The sequence below is a fragment of the Falco cherrug genome, chromosome 3 (assembly GCF_023634085.1).
Source record: "Falco cherrug isolate bFalChe1 chromosome 3, bFalChe1.pri, whole genome shotgun sequence".
Taxonomy (NCBI): Eukaryota; Metazoa; Chordata; class Aves; order Falconiformes; family Falconidae; genus Falco; species Falco cherrug.
The window spans coordinates 51006497-51025314 of record NC_073699.1 but is presented as its reverse complement, the minus strand read 5'-3'; the positions used below and the strand labels follow the sequence as shown (position 1 = coordinate 51025314).

The following is an 18818-nucleotide window of genomic DNA, read 5'->3' as shown; positions in this document are numbered from 1 at the left end:
ATTCCCTTCAAATAAGAGTGAATTATATTTTCTGTACAGATTTTGATTGAAATGTTAATTGCAGATGGGCAACAAGTCTGGGCAATGAAAATGTGCAAAATCTGTTCTTGCAGAAACCTGGGGGGAGGGAATACCTTACCCTCACGTGCCACAAATGTACCTTTCTGCATGTGGAAAAATATATGTGCCTGTGGAAAAATGCTTTCACTGAAATTGTTCATAACTCTCTCAAAATTTATGTCAGAGTACCCATACAGTCATTGAATGTATGAACAGCCATGATGCAACACTGTACAATTTCCAATGCTGCACTACTCTTCCACAAGCTTAAGCAACAAGGAGAGGTAAAAAATTTGTCATACAAATGCATGGAAGAAAACACCAAAAACAAGTCCCCCAAAAAGATTGGCATCATGCTCACAGATATTCCAAGAACTGAAAGAGTATCTGAGTTTATTAGATAAACCCTTTCTAGTGAATAATTAACAGGTTAGCTCCAAGGTGAAGCTCAATATAGACTTGTTTTTGTTGTTGTGGCTGAGGTTATTTACTTTTAATGTCTAAAAAAGGGTTATACCAGGTAATCAGGATTAGGTGGGATATTTATTCACTTAATGTGTCATATTGACTTCATTTTAAAATACAAGTTATACTTTTAATAAGTATCTATGATTCATGGGATGACATATAGTTCTGTGTTTTGTCCATTTTATAGTTATGCATACACAAATGTTAAATGAACGCTGTTGTTAAATTCACAATATTAGTCGGTCAAAAGGCTGAAAATGTTCCTTCTGTTAAAAGCATTTTTATAAAATTGGGGATTATGTACTACTTATTTCATAGGGCCCCTGCCTCTTTTGGCAAGAAGCATGGATGTGAACTGAGCTCATGAAGTTAAAGAGATTATAGAGTGCATTTAGTAGGACTTCTTTCATGTCTGTGACAGCAGTTGAGTAGTGAATGTAGTAAAGGCTTCCAGAGAGAAAAGAACAGGTCAGTGGTTAAGGCAATTGAATGCTGTCTTGAAGTGAAATTATAACCTTGCCCCTGAGTTTGTAATTGATGCTATGTGAGTTACTTAAATTTATCATAAGGTGGCCACTAACCAATTTTTTCTATGTCTGATGAGAATCTGATTTATCAACATGCTGAGTGCTTAAATCTGGATCTGAAGTGAATGAGAGCTGTAAGTGGGTAAACGAAGTGTGGCATAGTGCTAAATAGTTATAACAAAATGATGTCCTAGACTGCTGTCATATAAGACACCTAAGCTTTGTGGATTCTTTTGTCGTAGCTCCTTTGGTCTCGGAATTTCCACTTGTTAACTGAAGATAATAACATGTTTTGGTTTTGCAGCGATTGAAAATAAGTGTGCTGGTAGTTTAGAAGCACTATGTCAAAATAACTATGGAAGGAAAAACACTGGCAAAATCTGTATTATTCAGTGCATTACTCGAAGAAAATACAATAGATAGGTCATAACGCCAGAGAGAGTGGGAGAAATGGTGGTAAACTTCTCATTAAATAAGTACTTTCTATTCCAGTGCAATGCATGAAACAGGGTTCTAGAACAAACCTGGTACATGGCCATGTAAGCTAAATGATATAGTAAAATAATACACATGCAGGAGTGAAGCAATTTCAGGTTTCACAGAGGTGGTGTTCCCCAGCTCCTGAGTGTTCTGGCATGGCTCCAACATGGATGGATATTCACAGGGATCACAACAGATCCAGTTACCTCTGCTTTCTTGCCAAATACAATGCCTAGATCAAGGGTCCTCACACTTTTTAACCAGGGGGCCGGTGCGCGGATGCAGTGGCAGGCAGTCATCTGCGGCTGCTTGGTTTCCCCCCCAACCCCCAGCGGAGGGTTCTGTAAATACCGGGGGCCGGATTGAGGGCCCTGGGGGGCCGTATCCGGCCCGCGGGCCGTAGTTTGAGTAAGTCCTTACAAATGTGGCAGGAGCTATTACGAGCCATGCCCTTGTCATCTGAGCCAGGACTTGCTGTTCAAGCAGGCAGACACGTTGCGGTAACACGGTATCACGCACCACACACGCCTGCGTTCCGACACGCTGCCCTGCTGTGAAAAAAACAACCCCAACACAACAACAGATGAAACTTGGAGAGCAAGAGCAACTCAAACAGCCAAAACTGCTTGTTACTTTTTCTGTTGACAATTCTGAAAGGTGAGGAAACATGCTGTAGGACAAGTTTTGCCATGAGTGAGGATGAAAGTGATTTAAAGAGCTGTGTTTGTCTGTGGGAAGAAAAAACTTCCTGGGTGATCTAGCTGTGACACAGCTCGCTCTGTACCAAGCCTTGAGATGGTCACTGGTTTCACTTATCACCGTGAGGGTGGAGACTATTCCTTGGACTTCGAGTTCTCTAGGGTATGTGCACAGTCGTGTGCATGTTTATAAACAAAACAAAAGTCTCTACTGAAACAGGTACGGGCCCTGCTTCACCCCCCTCTCCCCTGCCCCTCTGGTGGGAGAGTCACTAAGGCAGCAGCTGCCTGTCCCCGCTCAGCGCGCTCCAGAGAAGTGCTGAGAGGTGACACCCGGGACGCCAGACCGAGGGGACCAGGCCGGGCACCGGCGGCCGCCGCGGGCTGTCCCGGACCGGGCCGGGGCTGGGCGGCAGCGTGCCGGGGGCTGGCCCCGACCGGGCCCGTCCCACCGCCCCCGGGGCGGGCCGCCCGCCGCCGCGGCCCATATAGGGGCGGCCCGGGGTGGTGGCGGCACCGGCTGCGGAGGGGAGCGGGGCCCTGCCTGCCCCAGCCTCCCGGCGGCGGCTTTCCCGGGGCGACTCAGGTGAGCGGCGGGCGCCGAGGCCGTTGCCGCTGTCCTGCGCCGGGCGCCGCTCCCCGTTCCCCTGCAGGCTCCTCCCGCAGAGAGGCGGCTTACCCGCCGCGCCGCTGCCATGGCCTCGGTACCCTCGGCCGGCTGCCTCCTGGCCAAGAACCAGTACTACAGAAGTAAGTGCGGGGGTCCGCGAGCTGTCCCCTGTCCCCGGCAGGGGGGCGCCTCGGGGCGAGGGAGGCCGAGGCCCCCGAGCTTCTCCTGAGGAGATGTCCGGGCTGTTCTCGCTCGGGAAAAGTCAGGGGGTGTCCGGACAAACTGGAGGCAGAAGGGTGGCCTTGCCCGGTAGCTTTTAATTGCTTGAAGAGCTTTTTGTTATATCAATGAACTTAAGTTTTAATGAGTATCAGCTTCTGGTTATTCTGGTTCTTATTTAGAGTTGTTTATTAGGGATATGTAATACCTTTTTTAATATCTTTTTAAAACTATAAAAGATGACATACAAAAAGGATTAGTCCTGCAACTTTTGGCTTCTAGCTGTAATTCATATTTACTTTGCAGTCTTAGCAGAACACAAAATCAAGTCACACTTTTTGTTTCTAAATATGTAACATAATCACAGGTTTGAGAGTACGTTTGGTGCATTAGGATCCCTCTGTGCAGGATGGACACTGTAGTGTGAGTTTAGCATGCAGTTGTACCGCAAAGAACAGCAGCTAGGTTGTTTTGGACTTAAAATACTCAAGAACAGATTCATTTGTTTCAATAGCAGTGTGTATATGATCACAAGATTTGTCAGTGCTTTCAGTGAAAGGTATGCAAACAGATCTCAGTATGCTTCTAAGTGAAGAGTAAGTAGACTGAGGGATCAACTTCTATAAAAGTTTTTATGTAATAACTGTAGTAGAATGGTGTCTATAATATATAGAAGTTATACTTTGTAGCCAGGTATATTTATTTTTTAGATTGTTTCCTCCAAGATAGCAGCATGTTTGAAAAATTATTGGCATAGAAATAGTGTGCTCTCTCAAATAACTTTGTTACGTGTGTCTCTGTTTTCCATGAACAGCAAGACAGAACTCGGAATCCAGTGTTTCTTCCAGCTCCTCCTGCTGTTCGGATGCTGTGAATGTTACAGACCAGGACAAAGCATTTCATGGTACTGTGTCCTTCTTTCAAACTGTCTTCTGGTTTTGCCCGTTTGTTATTCAGCTAGTGTCTAATGGTGTGGGCTTTTTCTCCTTTGGCAGGATTACCAGAGTTGATTGATAAATGTTGGTGGATAAAAAGTTTTTTCCATAGTGAACAATCTCCACCAACTGTTGGCAGAAAGACACTATCAGCAAGCAGGTGAGTCCTGTTTTTACTACGGTGGGGATAACTTGCTCATTCCATTTTCCCTTTGGTAAAAGTGTTACTAAACAAGTCTTAATAGGCTAAAATAATCTGGAATGTGCAGTGCTATTTTGATGACTTAAGATACTGCAAGTGTACAGCTACAGAAGCTTTCTATGTTTTCATTTTAATAGGTGAACTCATATTACTTCACAGTAAGCATAGTGACATTTAATCCTCTGTGTCACTTGCACACTCATTTATGCAGTTTACTATTTGACTTTATATTAAAAAGCTGATGTGAATGCATTCAAAAATACTTAGGCAGATAATTAAATTTTCCTCAAAAGACATTTATAATTCTGCTCATAACCTTTTAATATATATTTCTGCAGTACCAACAGCTGAATAGGACAGCATGCTGGTTTTACCGACTGAAATACTACGTGCAGACTTGTTTTTCCAAGAGGCTTGGGATCTCCCTAATGTCTGGGTTCAGCTGCAAGAAGAAAACAAAACCTTTAGGAGAGCAGAAAAGTATATTTCAAAATATGTCAGTAGTTTAAATGATACTGCTTAATGGACATGTCCATGGTCTACCTTGTTCATTACAGACTTGCTGTAATTTGAGATGTCTCTAATGGGAGTTACCAGGATTAAATATCCTGATGATTTATCTGGACAGTCAGAGAAAAATGCCAGTAAGAGTAAGATATTGTAGGCTTAGGAGAAGCATGTGTATTGAATGACTTTGCAATAGGTGATACTCTTAAGTTTTAAGATACTGGCTCTGTCAGCCGTCACAAAGAGATGTAAACAAGATTAAAATATGCAGTCCAGTGTAGGACTGCTATATGGTGTTTTCTATCAATTACTTGTTTACCAGTTACAAGGAGTAAGTTTCCAAGAATGCTTGGTGATAGCTTTGCTTTTAGAAAGCCCAATTACATGACAAAACAGTAATTAGTTTGGTTTCCTTGTTCAAGCAGGGTGCATAGATCCCAACCTCAAATAACAAGGTACAACTTTCATTCATATCTATGCATGTTGATATTTGATGACAGGATAGAAGAGATAGATGAGAAACCAGTAATCCTAATGGACACTGACATCTTCCAGGCAGAAGAGCAACCTTAATCAGAGCTGATACTCCTAGCTCTGTTTTAGAGTACTGTCACCTGCTTTGCTTGTAGCTTAAAGAGCTACTTGTTATCAAGTGGTTAATCCCATCAATATTCACTACTCTGTCAGCTTAGTTATGTGTTAGATCTAGGAAAGTGTTCAACTCAAAGGGATAACATTAATGTTATTAACCAATTCTACTGTTGTCATGATTCATGCTCTTGAAAGGTACTGTAACATAGCTTCATTTGGTCTTCAGCATTGCAAAGCAGTACATCAGACTGTTTATTCTACTGGGTATGACTGAAATGCAGATGAGGTCATAGAAAGTAACAAGTTATTTGACTGGATGATATAATTTCTGTAAACTGTCTATGCAACTTTTTGATGTACTATCACTAAACCTACCTGACCTCTCCATCACTGGATGAACTAACACTAGCAAACATTAATGTAGCCATCATTTTTCATCATAGGTTAATGGTTGTCATGGTTACGCATAACTCCAAAGTGTACCTAGTGACTGCTTCAGGAAGCTTACAGTTTGGTAAGGACAATAAATGCATGGCACATGAGAACAGAAAAGAACATAATTCTGAAAACAGTTTCAGGAATCCTGAAATTGACATGTTAAGTATCTTACTTTACTCCTGCTGTGTAGTTTCATCTTTGTCCAATCTCTAAGTGTACAGAATGAACTATTTTTTATACTAAGGTATTTTTATTAATAAAAAGATTTAATCAGTATTTGGTCTTATGGGTTCAAATAACACTGATGTTCCGTGGTGTTTGTGGTGTGGGTGGTTTTGGGGATGTGTTTATTTGAAGTCATAGTAAAACTTTAAAATTCCTACAGAATGCTGTGTGTCACATTATTCCTTTAGTTTCTGAAGTCTAATGTGAGGTGATAAAGGAATGGTGGAATGCAAGGTAGGAAGAAGACCCTAACATCTTTTTCTGTAACATCATATAAAGGAAAGGGAAAAAGACAGACTTGCTAGTTGCAAGAAGGTGATTTGGTCTCTTTGAACATGCTTGGAGTCCTAGAACAAAGAAGTGCTGTAGCCCTTATTGTACATGAGAAATACAGGGTTCAGGAAACACCGAAGGACAGTGACAAACTTCCATATCACTTGCTGAGCTTAGGCTGCTTGTGTCTTTACATAATCAGAAGGTGGGGTGCAGAACATGCTGAAAGCTGATAAACTGTGAAGACAGACCTACAAACTCCACACTGCCCCCTTCCTTTCCCCGCTTTTTTTGGTTGTTTTTTTTTTTTTTATTTTTTTTTTTTTGGAGGGGGGAAGGCTGGAAGAACAAGAGGTGGGAGCCTGCTTACTGTTTGCATTCATCTGCTTAGACTATATGAGCTACTCTATGTAATGGTGGCATGGTGATGGAGAACTGTTCTGGAGAAGTGCCCTCACACGATTCCCATCATCTTTTACTGTGTTCAGCACAGTGCTGGAGTTGCAGCACCACCAACTCATAGTTATTTGTGCCAGTTCTTTGAAGTATAGCTGCCCTGCAGTGAATCAACTCTGTTAAATAACATGCAATGTTGCTATGACAAACTCCTAAGCAGATAGGGGTAAATGGGACATTAAAGTGCTTGCTAACAAAGGGCTGCATCTAGTTACAACATGGTAATAAGGAAAGGTCAATTTTCTTGAATTAAATGTCAATATAGTGTTACTTTGTAGGGAGATAAAAGTCAAAATCTAAATGATTTAAAGAGAAATATGAAGGGGAAATTATATTGTATGGCTTAAGTGCAGCTTAGAACAAGAAAAACAGCAGAAAAATATGATTTTAATTCCTATCTGGGTAAGACAATTCTAAATGTTTTATCAAATATTAATTGTAGTAGGGAAAAAAGTGTTGTTTTCCTGTTAGGAGTGTAGGTAGAAACTTGTTTTGTTGAAGTTAATCTAGGTGTTGTTATCCATGTAGAAAAAAATACCAGAAACGGGATTTGTGCCAGCACATAAGCACTAAGATCCAACTGTTGTCACCAGGTTAGGAATGGAAAGATGGACTTGATTTTTTTTTTTTTTTCTAAATGCCCATAATGTAATGTACTGTCCATGGCAGTAATGGGCTTCCATTTCTTTCCTAAAAAACCCCCCCTAGAGTTATAGTCTGCTGGTCATAGTAATACTTGTTTTAGGAGTCAAAAGACAAATCTTACATAGTTTGTTTTTGTTCAAGAACAGCAAAATCTTCCTGTTGAACACATGTAGAGAGAGAAATTCTTTACTATGAAGTTATTTTTTTCCCCTTTTGTTTTGGTTTGGAAGAAATACTATAAAGTTGTTTTTATTTCCAAGGATTTTCTTGCCTGTATGTGAGGTAAGCAATACTACATGTTGTGGGTAGACAATAGTAAAGATTAACTGTAAAAACTAGCTATTGCTATGAAATGGGATTTTTTTTTTTATACTGGCCTTTTCTGCATAAGCAAGAATGATAAATGAACCCATTTAAGAAACAAGTTCAAACAGCAACTCAAAAACTCAAACTCAATTTGAGTTATTGGGAATAAGTTTTTCTTTTCCTAATGTGCAGTGATTAAAATGTGCTTTAGCATTCCTTTAACTTCTTTGGAAGAGTCATTTCTGTTTGTGATATAATAACATTTTTGTTGATGTTTTAAATTATGTGCAAATCCCTATTTTTTTTTAATCGTAACTAATAATTATTTCTTCTTGTAACTTATTAATCTCTTATTGTCACTGCTCAACATTTCTGCAAAGGAAAACTCAAGCAGGGTTCACTCAGCCATTTCTACCAGGATTAATGTTTGCAAAGTATTTCTTGGATTATTGCACTTAACAGCTGGTGACTGTGAAAATTTTGACCATGACCATATTCAGTGTCGTGGCTGACTCTTCAGTGATGGAGGGATTCTGTCAGATTTCTTTTGTCATGCACTCTGTCATATGCCATTTTAAGCTGTGCTGGCAGTAGCAGATGCGAAGTATACCATATGTAATCACTAGGAGATAGGTCTTTGTAATAGAAAGAGGCTACTGCTAATAGGGAAGAGAATCAGATCGGTATATTGCAAGGAATATATTTTTCCCCCTACTTCTCTCTCAGAAACTGTGGAGCAAGAAATCAATTTCCCAACCCTATGCCAAAAGAGAAGATTCAGCTCCCAGTTACGATACCTAATGTATGTTCAGGGACACTATTGACTTTCTCAAAAATAGAATTATAGAAGTGCCTGTAGTCATGAGGACAGGACATAATCTGGTCAGTCAGAGATGTAAGATTTTATTAGATCAACTCATAACAGGACAAAAAAAAGGGCTTGTACACTCAAAATGTTTTTCTATAAAGCAGAAACCATAATCTCACTTTACTAGTTTAGTTTAGGTAGCAGTATTGGGTGCAAGATAAAACTGTTTTGTCAGTTTGTGAGGTGCACTGAAATACAGCCTCTACCATAACAGAAGAGGACAGGTTGGACATCAGTTGCCCTACTGGGATCATCTCTTGGACGAGCTGAGGCTAGGAGAAGTGTATCAGTACTGGCAGTAACTTTTTAAAAAGACATTACTCGGGTTTTGGGTTTGCTTTGGGTTTGTTGGGGTTTTTTTGTTTATTTGGGGGTTTGGGTTGTTTTTTTCTGTTGCTCTTTTTGCAGCAAGTGAAAAACCATCTCATCCTGACTTTAAAGTAGTCAGCGATTGACAGTCCGTAAAACACCCTAGTAAAATTTTCAATGGTTGATCACACTTACTTTAAAGATCTTCCCTGTTGCTGACAACCTGAATTTCTCTCTGAACAGCAGTTCAGGGGTTAGTTAGGAAAGCATGGCTTAAATAACAAGCAAAAGAATTTTTAAGTCCTGATTCTACCTTCTCTTCAAGGATCTTGACATTTCTGAAGAGGCTGTATAATTTTATTTAACCTCCAGCTATGCCAAATTCCAGAATTATTTCAGTGCAATAGGAGTGGAACAATAGGTGGAAGCAGCTGGGGATAGGCTTTTTGCTTCTGTGAGTCAAAGCTAAAAGCTGGGTTCTTAGAGTATGTTTCCCAGTCTGTAGTTTACTTACTTCAGACTGGGCGAGGACATACAAATTATTGCAAAGTAAGCCGAAGAAGAAGGAAAAAGGTGATGGTGTGGTTTTGGGATGGCATAAAAGTGTTGGCCAGTTTGAAATCTTGGAATCTAAACCACATGCTTTAAACTGATTCACTTGAAAATGTTATTTAATGAATAGATTCCTTAATATCTCAAATCATAAAATGTTTTAAGAGTTATATGCATGGTAACTAGCTACACACAAATTTACATTTAAAAAAATAATTGTAAAATAAGTTACAATCCTCTCTTTGATGACGTATTGTGCAATTTTTTTGTGTTTAATTCTGTTATCACATTGTATATGGAGTAGCCTCTTCATCTCATAAAAGCACTTTCAATTTTGAATTAAAACTTGGAACCTATAATAGGTTCTTACAATAAACTTATTTTATATATATTCTATCTTTCTAAGAACCTTGAAATTGCAAGTTTCACCGTCTCATAATAGTGCAGAAATGAAAGGGTAATACCGGGCGTAAAATACATAATGAAATAAGTTCTTTTGAATAGGTATTTTCCCATCATATTTTAACCAGGTTAATTAATGCTATCATGACTCCACCATACATTTAAGTTCAGGTGAAATCTAGTGAATCACACCAATGGGACATGTTAGCGACTAGACAATTTCTCCATGGCAGTAGCAGATTGAGTGAAGTCTTGAATGCAAAAGGCAAGGTAAATGGGCGGTGTATGTAGTAAACCCTTCGTGTTCTGTCACAATAAAATGCCTGCCTGAAAAATATGCAATCAATTCGCAGAAAAAAACCCTGAACACTCCACCAAAAAACCCTCCTTGTTCTCGTTTGGTGCTTTCCAGAAACGTATTTTTCTGGGTGAAGTGCTAGTTGCTTTGTATTTTTTTCTAATTTCATTGCAAGAGAATGACAAGCTGAAATGCTTTAAGCAAACAGATTGTTACTTTCAGTGCTTATTTTCCTGGTTGTCACAATTATTGTCCTACATTAATCTTATGCTCTTATTGCTTAATGTCTTTAGTGGGGGAGTTGTTTGTTCTCTGTTTATCTGTCACCATACTGTGAATGCAACAGGACTGTCATCTGGAGGGGGCAGGTTTGTGGTGTAAACACTTTTTGAACACCTACACGCTACTAAAACAGAGCTCCAGTGACTAAGCGGGTCAGCTCAGACCTTCTGAGATAAATGTGCATAGACTGTAACTCTATCATGGAAGGACTGATTTTTACTCTGCATTTTTAACAACATAGCATTGGACATTAATGTTGAAAGGCATCAGCTGCCAGGCATTATAATATTATATGAGGCCTTTATGACTAATTCTGAAAATGGATGTCTTTTCACTTCTTTTTGGACATTAAAGCATCCACAGCGTTTCTTAAATATTTTAAAAGAAAACTTGCCAAAAATAACGACTGCAATTTATTGGCCAGAGCATTCCTCAACTGAGAGCAGGCCGCCTTCTGTACAATATCAGTCGAATACTGTATCCTCTGTACATTTAACTTGCTCACACTAATAGCATTTAGTTCAGTCCCCAAACAGGAAAGTCATTTGAGATTTATTTAAACTAAAGGCAATTCTTCTTCAATGTCATCTATTCTGAAATCCACTGAGATCAAAAGTGCTTTTCATAATAATTAAATGTAAATTAATTGATGGTGGATTTGAACTGAAAACCCCAAAATGTTAATGAAGAGAACAGTTGTGATATAGTTGTTCACACCTACCTAAAATCCTAATTCTATGTAGGGATCGCTATGGCTGAAAGAGTTACAGAGGTTAAGTTTATATCAGTACTCGTTCACTCTCTCTCCTCTCCCCCAGTTGCTCTCTGCACTAATTAAGAACCCCACAAAACACCAAAACCCAACAATGAAAACCCTTTTAGCACCTACACAGTAATAATACAGAAATGACATAGAAACAGCAGCCAGGGCAAACAGCATTCCCTTTATTCCTAGAATGGGCCAGCCTGTCTAAAGGGCATACATCTTTCTGTCTCTAGTTTAAAAATAAAATAAAATAAAACAAAACCAAAATTATTTTGCTGTGGCCAGGAAATAATCTAGGCCGTATTAGAAGCTCAGGAAGACCAGGCACTGATACCATTTATATAGAGCCAGCTCTCCAGTAAGGGAAATCGATTGAAAGAATCCACAGCCTTGCTGTAAAACAGGGCGTAGGATTGAAGCACAATCTTTTGCTTCAATAAAACCGTTACTTTTTGGCTGAAAAATAACATCCCTGAAATATATTGACAGGATGTCTTCCTGTGTTGGCTAGTGGGAATTTTGTATAAGACCTCTTTTATGGGCTAGTCATCTCAGAAATTGGTTCTCTTGTTTCTCCCTCCAGTTTTATGCACGTTACATTACAGTGGATTAAGTCTTTATGGGGAACATGGTGATGGGCTGCAGCCAAGCAAAAACTCCTTGAGATGTACCCTAAGTGTGTATTTAATTCAAAATATCGTGAATTTCAAGGCAAACATTTTATTTTTTAAATCTGTAGTATTTCAGTAAAAGTATAGAAAAATACGTCAAAACATTTTGATTGACCATAATAATGACTGTTACAAGGAGATGTAGTGTGCAGAATAAGCCGAATTTAACATTAACCTGCAATATCAGATATATCAAGCATTTTACTAATCTCTGAGGAAGCAACACTGACTAACGCAGTAAATAGCATATGGGGGCTTGTTTCTCCCTTCCTGTCAATGAACAGCACTAGCAGCGGTGTTAGACTCTACTTAGACCAGAGCTATCAAATGGGTAAGTTGAGAGTAGGTAAGGAGGATGAATAAACCAAACTCTCACTGGCTGATGCAGAGTGTCAGAAAGAAAATCTGCAGGCTCATCTGGGGTCCAGACCTGACAAATTTCTTGTCGCAAAACTATTGGATGTCGTTCACCATTTTACAGTAAGAAAGCCAGGCTTTTTTTTTTTTTTTTTTTTTTTTTTCCTGACCTGACAAATGCTTTAGCTATAGGGACTGAATAATGAGCTGAAAATTCTTGGGCAAATGGATGCTGAGAGAGTGATGCTGTTAGTTTTTAGGTCCTGAGAATTTCTCTTTGAAACCTAGCTACATACATTATTATGATTTTGATATGCATTAACTATAAAATAATGCAAATTCATTAACTGAAGTTACTTTTTATTTACATAATTCACAGTATAAGGAATGACTATGCAGTTTATGGCAGATATATGTAAGGATGTATTTTTAGCAGGATTTCAGCTACTTTTGTTATCCATATAGTTGATGAAAGGGATCCACTTTCAGCGTGAACAAACAAAGCATATTTTTGCAGTGTCTTTTCAGGATTGAAAAAACTGTTGAGTTGAAAGCAAAGTCCAGTTAGTAAACCTCACTTTCATTTCCCTCATGTGGAGGACTGACCTAGAAAGAGCACTGCTTATATTTGGCTGCTGAAATACTGTACTACAAATACAGGATGAGGAGTTCATCTCACGTAGCTCCTTATTTCCAAGAAATCCAAGTGCCACTAGTATTACATAAGTCACCCAGGACACTAGGGTTGAAGTTGCTGCGCTGAGGCTTGCTTAGCACTGCTGTATTAGTTGGCAAGCCAATTCAACATTTATTTCAAGTGTATGAAGGAGAAGCAGGTTCATGAATAGATAATAGAGAAGGCATACATTGTCTGAATGCATTAGTTCAAAAACAGTGTTCTTAAAATACTGTTGTATTGAAAGCATGCATTTGAAGACCTTAGATTATTCAGTTTGCAAGTCAACACATTCTGTGCATTACACTTGTATTGAATTATTATGCCTCAGCTAAATAAAGGTCCTCATCCCTAATGCTTGGCTTTTATGAGCCTCCTACAGTAATGTGTGTAAAGGCACATGGGAGAGAAGGAGAGAAAGAATTCTTTGTACTTTCAGTGTTTAATGAACAGCACAGTTTTTGGGTCATCTCAAAGAGTAGGCACAATTTGAGCAGTAAAAGCAAAAGCAAAATCACTCTTTTGAGAACGTTCTTTTGAGACTTACCAAGATTTCCTTTAGCATTGCCTAATTGGCCCTGCTTTCTGACACAGCATGAAGTGAGGACACAAAGAGCTCTCAACTTGCAGTGTGGTGTAGTAACTTCTTTCATGAGTTGTACATTAAAAAATAAAGATCGCAACATGTACAGTCAGTATTTAAAGATATGGAAAACCAGAAATGTTTGAGAGGGGAGAGACAGGAGCAGAGATGGTGGAATATAAACCCCTCTGACTTCAGTTTGCTGCTTCCTTCTGTAGTTTTCTGAAAATTCTGAAGTGACTATTTGTTATCAAATTGATTTTTTCAATGTTGTAACTATTCTACTTTTGCCAGTCAAGACTCTGACTGGACAGGAATGGGAATACCTAACATCAGTGATTTGTAACATACGGGGTCTCAAAGCTGGAATTAAAACCTGACATCAGTAAGTAAAAGCTTTTTCTTTCAATAACAGGTAAAATGTTATTGCAAAGCCTATATTAATATAAGGCTAAAGCAAAAATATTACATCTTGCCAAATGCAAAAAATAATATTTCTGGAACTGATTAGAAACTTAATACACATATATGCTTTATAATGCTCATTAAAAACCATTATATGTATTTATTGAACTAGAAACCTTTTCCCCGAAATTAGAATTAGTATATTATTGTATGCAACACAGTGTTTAGCATTTCCATAGAAACTTAGTTGCATACACTTTTTTGGCTGTGTAATCTTAAAACTGTATTGGCATCTTTTCTATCTTTCATATAAAATAGGTAATGCTGCATGATATTTAGTAAAGCAATCTTTTTCATTTCCCAGTTCCCTGTCTTCAGTCTCATATCAAAGCACCACTAATGATGCCTTTGCCTAATTAGTGGGGCCTGTACTAGAATAAGTTTATAATTGAGGATGCTGTGTAATTTCTGCAGGGAAAATGGTTTCTGAACGTACTGTACTCTTATAAAGCAGTTTTCCTTTTCCTAGCAGATTGCTTAATTTTTGTAAAAAAATGTACTTCCACGCACATTTTTGTGTGTACATATAAACTTACACTTAGGAATGGTTTTACTGCATATTTTAAAATTGCTTTTATTTTTAAAATCTAACAGTAATAATATTAAAATTAGTACATTTTATATTCATTATAATGCTTATGGAAGCATTAAAATATCATTTAATTAGAGCTGAGCTTCAGACTGAAATAAAACTTTACATGATACAATTTTCCAGGTGGTTTATCTTTTAGGCACCATAGTTAATGACACAGCTTTTGTAACAGCTGCTACTAAGCCAGTTGAAAATATACAAAATATATCTTCTGTTTTACTGATCAGGTGGTGTATTAAAATAATTGTCCTCATTTACTGGATGAAGTTTCCTGGCCTGTTTTATGGACTATGTCCTCACAGACCCACTGGATTCAGAATCATGAATCTGAACTCAGTTGTGGCAGTTCTACCAAAGACATGTTACTTTAGTTTTTAATGATCGATTAAGCAGGCTTGTGCATATATTATGTCATCCTCCTTTCATATCTGTCTCAGATTCCCCTGTGGCTGAGGGATCTGCCAATAAATTAAATGACCTCTCAGTAAATCAAGTAGAATCAGCAATTCCAGACATGTTCCCAATGTTATGCATGACTCTTTTCTAAAATATACACTGAACATTCTAGTAAAAGCTGCAGTGTTACCTGCAGAAGTAGCAATGATCTTAAGTCATAGGAACATAAGTTAGAAAAACTGATGTCTGTGTCAAAGTAAATAACATCAGCTCTGCTGGCCCAAGATGTTCTCTCGTTCTCTTACCTGATGGTAACAGCCTGTGTCTTACAACACGATAAACCTCAGTTATCAAAGCTTTGTCTTGTGCTTTGCTGAAGATTGAATGTTACTTCCATAAAATCATTATTCTGATGATAGTAATAACAATAATAAAGCACTCGCTTCTAGCCTACTTGAAGAGGTTTGTCCTATAAAGCAGCGTATTTCAGAAAAGATAAATCATCGTGGTGGAATTCTGTATTTAAGCATTTTTTAAACTTTAATTTTTCTGTGGCTTAAAGATACATTTATTCTTGATCATATAATTTGCCCTTACATTTACCATGGACAAGTTTGCCCTTACTTCTTATACAGTTAATATATTTAGGACAATTCAGCAAAAATGAAAATCAGTGAGGTTGCAAAGGCACTGAATGTTGCTAGAAGTCTTTTATAATGGGATTTGCTTTTATTGCTGGACCTAGGACTCAAGAGTTTTACCTGCTGGTCTGAACACTGCTTCGTAGTGGGAAGAGGATTAACAGGTACAATGACTAAGTGAAACAGCAGTCCCTGGGATACACTATTCGGTATAGTGTGTTGATGTATATTTATTTTTAGTAGTATAATGTGTCATTACTCTTATCTTTTTATATATAGGCCCTATCGTTTTCCTTTTAGAATTAATGCAATGTGGATGTGGGTATTTTGTTTATTGAGCCCTTGTAATTCCTTACATCGGTTTTGGAGCTTGCATGCTTACAAATGCTGCAGGGGTGTCTGGTTCTTATGAAAATACATCACTGAGGAGCCTACATGCCATTTTCAAATACTGCAGGTGTTATAAATGGAAGTGAGAACAGTAGCTAATTTAAATAACTTCCCATTGCTAAGCCATCTCCCACCCTAAAAGGATTCTAAAGCACATTACATTCAGAAGACTGTACTCCTGACCATCTCTGCAGGACCAGTTTCTATTAACTTTAACAAATATCTTGTCTATGCACAATCTGATACTTCTGCAGTAATGACACATTAGGACACTCCACCCAGGATGTTCATCAATATATTTAGGCATACAAATTGGGCTAGTTGCCCAACAGTGGGAGTTGTCTTGAGGCAATTTCTACAACAGTTCAAAACTTCCATCTGGAGGGCTCTTGTAACCAGCTCCTGTAACTATGATTCAGATACTTATATGTGAAAGTTTAGTTGTTTTCAAGTTGGTCCATTGCCTCAAGCTGGTCCATTATCTCACCTCTGAAGATGACTGATCGCTGGCTGGGGAGTTCCTGAACTGCTCAAGGAATTAAGTGTGCACTGGACATGCATATGGGCACAGCACCGGTACACAGGTACACTGCAGTTATAACTTAAGAGCAAATTTTGTTTTCATACTTAGAACTCGCTTTCAACTTAAGCCCCATATCCACAGCCTGAGTATTCAGAGAGACCATATTATCAAAATGAATTATAAATATTAGGACATAGTTGCAGTAAAATTGTTCTTTGAATTTTTTTAGACACATTTCTACGAGTTTGACAAAAGCCAGCTTCAGGGTCAACATCTCTTGAAAGACTTGATAGGTGGAAAGACTGTTAATTGGACAAGACAAATATGTATGGGCTGATAGTTCTGGTTTCCGTGAATGGTAAATAAGTGACAAAAAAGAAAAAAAGAAAGAAAAAATATAAGTATTTATGTATTTTGAAGACATCAAGACCATGGAAAGAGAGATATTAGCTCATTAAAAACTGTGCAACAACAGAAAATAATGGATTTATTTACTGAGGATCTTCTGACCTAAGAAATGTAAAGCTTTATACTAATTCACAGATTGCTGCTGGAAATTAATAGCTTGCTTGCATATAAAACATTTAGAGATAGCATTGTTGATGAAGTGGGGGAAAAAGCCCTAGCAGGGAGGCAGCTAAGGAGTCAACCAATTTCCACATTTCTAGCTTACACAAACCACCTGTCTTCAGGAAAAAGGGATTAACATTGGACAGTAACAATGATTGTCATTTGCATAGTTTTCTTTTTGAAATGAGAAAGCTAAAATTGTTCAAACCTAGTGAACACAAGAGCATAACAACTGCTCTTAAACTGTGAAGCAGCTCCTCAGGGCTCCATCAGCACTTACTCAAGAATTAGAGAGTTACAAACATGGCAGATGTAGAACAGCTGGCTTGCAGCATGTGGCTTGATATTAGTGTAGAAATGGACCATGCCTGAACCAGGTCCAAAGTACAACTCACATTAACTTGTTTATTTAGGGTGTGTAGGCTATGTTGTTGCATTCTGGTTCCAATTCTTTAGGCAGTAAAAACTTGCACTTTTTCATTAGAAGTATTTATAGTGGGTTTGAATATGGTAGTGTTCTATTAGAATACTGTAATTTTCAGAATTGTAGTTCTGTTATGCCTCCTGAGATGAAATTCCTGACTGATTATCTCAAAATTATAATTTGCTTTAGAAATTCCAGTTTTACTTAACTGAACTTCTCGTGATTATGAATCTGATTAATACTAGTCCATGGTAACTTGTTTTAAATCTGAAGCTACTTTAACTTATGAAAAAGAGAGTGAAGCATACCCCAAAAGCCCTGAAGATGTGTAAGCCTGTGCTATGCCTGTGAAAAGTAATATTCTCAGCCTTTGCTCTTGTGCGTGACTGAAGAGACTGAAGAGGATTAGACATACTTTAAATCTTCTGCCAAATACTTGAGATCAGAGTATTTTTTAATTGTCTGTACATGCAAAGAACAATTATTCTGGTTAAGCCCAGGGTATGATGCCTGCTGTAAAATGGACCTTTTCTATTATTGATAATACCGTTGGGGTTTCTTTAAGCTAGATTGTTTAGGACTCCTTGAAAACTGTGAGAGAGCCCTCCTAGAAAAAAATGCATAAATTAACATGGAATCCAAACCGCTTTTATATGTCCAAAATATGGTAATTATTAATTTTTTTTAGAAAAATATCAGATGAAACAATTTGGGGTTTTTTTGGTGAAAACTCATTCTCATAAAATGTCAGTGGTTAGGATTATCAGGTCTAATATTAACACTTTCTATTTTTACTTAGCGTCTCTTGTTCTGACTAGAAAAAATTACTTTAGGCCAGACAAACATAACTTAACTTTCATCCTTTCTCCCGTTTCCCTTTCGAATGCCTACTCAAATACTTCAAAAAATTATAATCACTCCACTAAGAAAAGTTAACTTTGTTCCAGCCTCCTTTCTCTGCCTTTCTTTGATTTTCAGTTTTTGGAAAAGTTTTCCAAAGATTTTGTGTTGTTCCTAAAAAGAAACAGATGCATTTCTAAAACATCTTTTCCTCTCACCTCCTTGACAAAAATCTTGTTTAAGAAGAAAGCAAATGGATCCATCATTGGTTGGTGGCTTTCTTGTGTTCAGGGTGTGAAGCCAGAAATAGCTTATCATTTTATGGGAATTTGAAAATCTGAAGCTCTGTAAACCTAAACTTTTCTTTCTGAAAGAAGATCTGATGCACTTCTGCTCCTAGAAATAGGTTTTGGCACCCACCCACCTGCATCCACCCCCCATAAGGAAGCCTTTACCCACAATTTTTTAGCACTCACACAACTAATCCTGACAACTTTTACCAAACAAGGTATGGAGCAGCAGACCTTATGATTAATTTATAAGTTGCTGTTGTGGTGGGTTTTTTCCTAATGT

General features: G+C 38.1%; 1 protein-coding gene and 1 long non-coding RNA gene across 2 annotated transcripts; both read left to right on the top strand.

Annotated features, from left to right (window-relative positions):
• The first annotated feature begins 2758 nt into the window (after positions 1-2758).
• Positions 2759-6011, top strand: PPDPFL (pancreatic progenitor cell differentiation and proliferation factor like). Its single transcript, XM_027815710.2, has 4 exons — positions 2759-2983; positions 3877-3966; positions 4058-4157; positions 4538-6011. Exons 1-4 carry the CDS (start codon positions 2929-2931, stop codon positions 4548-4550), a joined length of 258 nt encoding a protein of 85 aa, XP_027671511.2. The 5' UTR covers positions 2759-2928; the 3' UTR covers positions 4551-6011.
• A 1755-nt stretch (positions 6012-7766) lies between these two features.
• LOC129735566 (uncharacterized) lies at positions 7767-17671 on the top strand. Its single transcript, XR_008731299.1, has 3 exons — positions 7767-13789; positions 15603-15662; positions 16384-17671. It is a non-coding gene; the product is annotated as an uncharacterized LOC129735566 (long non-coding RNA).
• Positions 17672-18818: the final 1147 nt, after the last annotated feature.

What these genes read in the sequence shown, in the direction of transcription:
- PPDPFL (XM_027815710.2), top strand. Translation starts at nt 2,929, where the DNA reads ATGGCCTCGGTACCCTCGGCCGGCTGCCTCCTGGCCAAGAACCAGTAC. An exon ending in CAAGAACCAGTACTACAGAA is followed by an intron (nt 2,984 to 3,876) that starts GTAAGTGCGGGG and finishes TTCCATGAACAG; the next exon opens with CAAGACAGAACTCGGAATCC. An exon ending in CCAGGACAAAGCATTTCATG is followed by an intron (nt 3,967 to 4,057) that starts GTACTGTGTCCT and finishes CTCCTTTGGCAG; the next exon opens with GATTACCAGAGTTGATTGAT.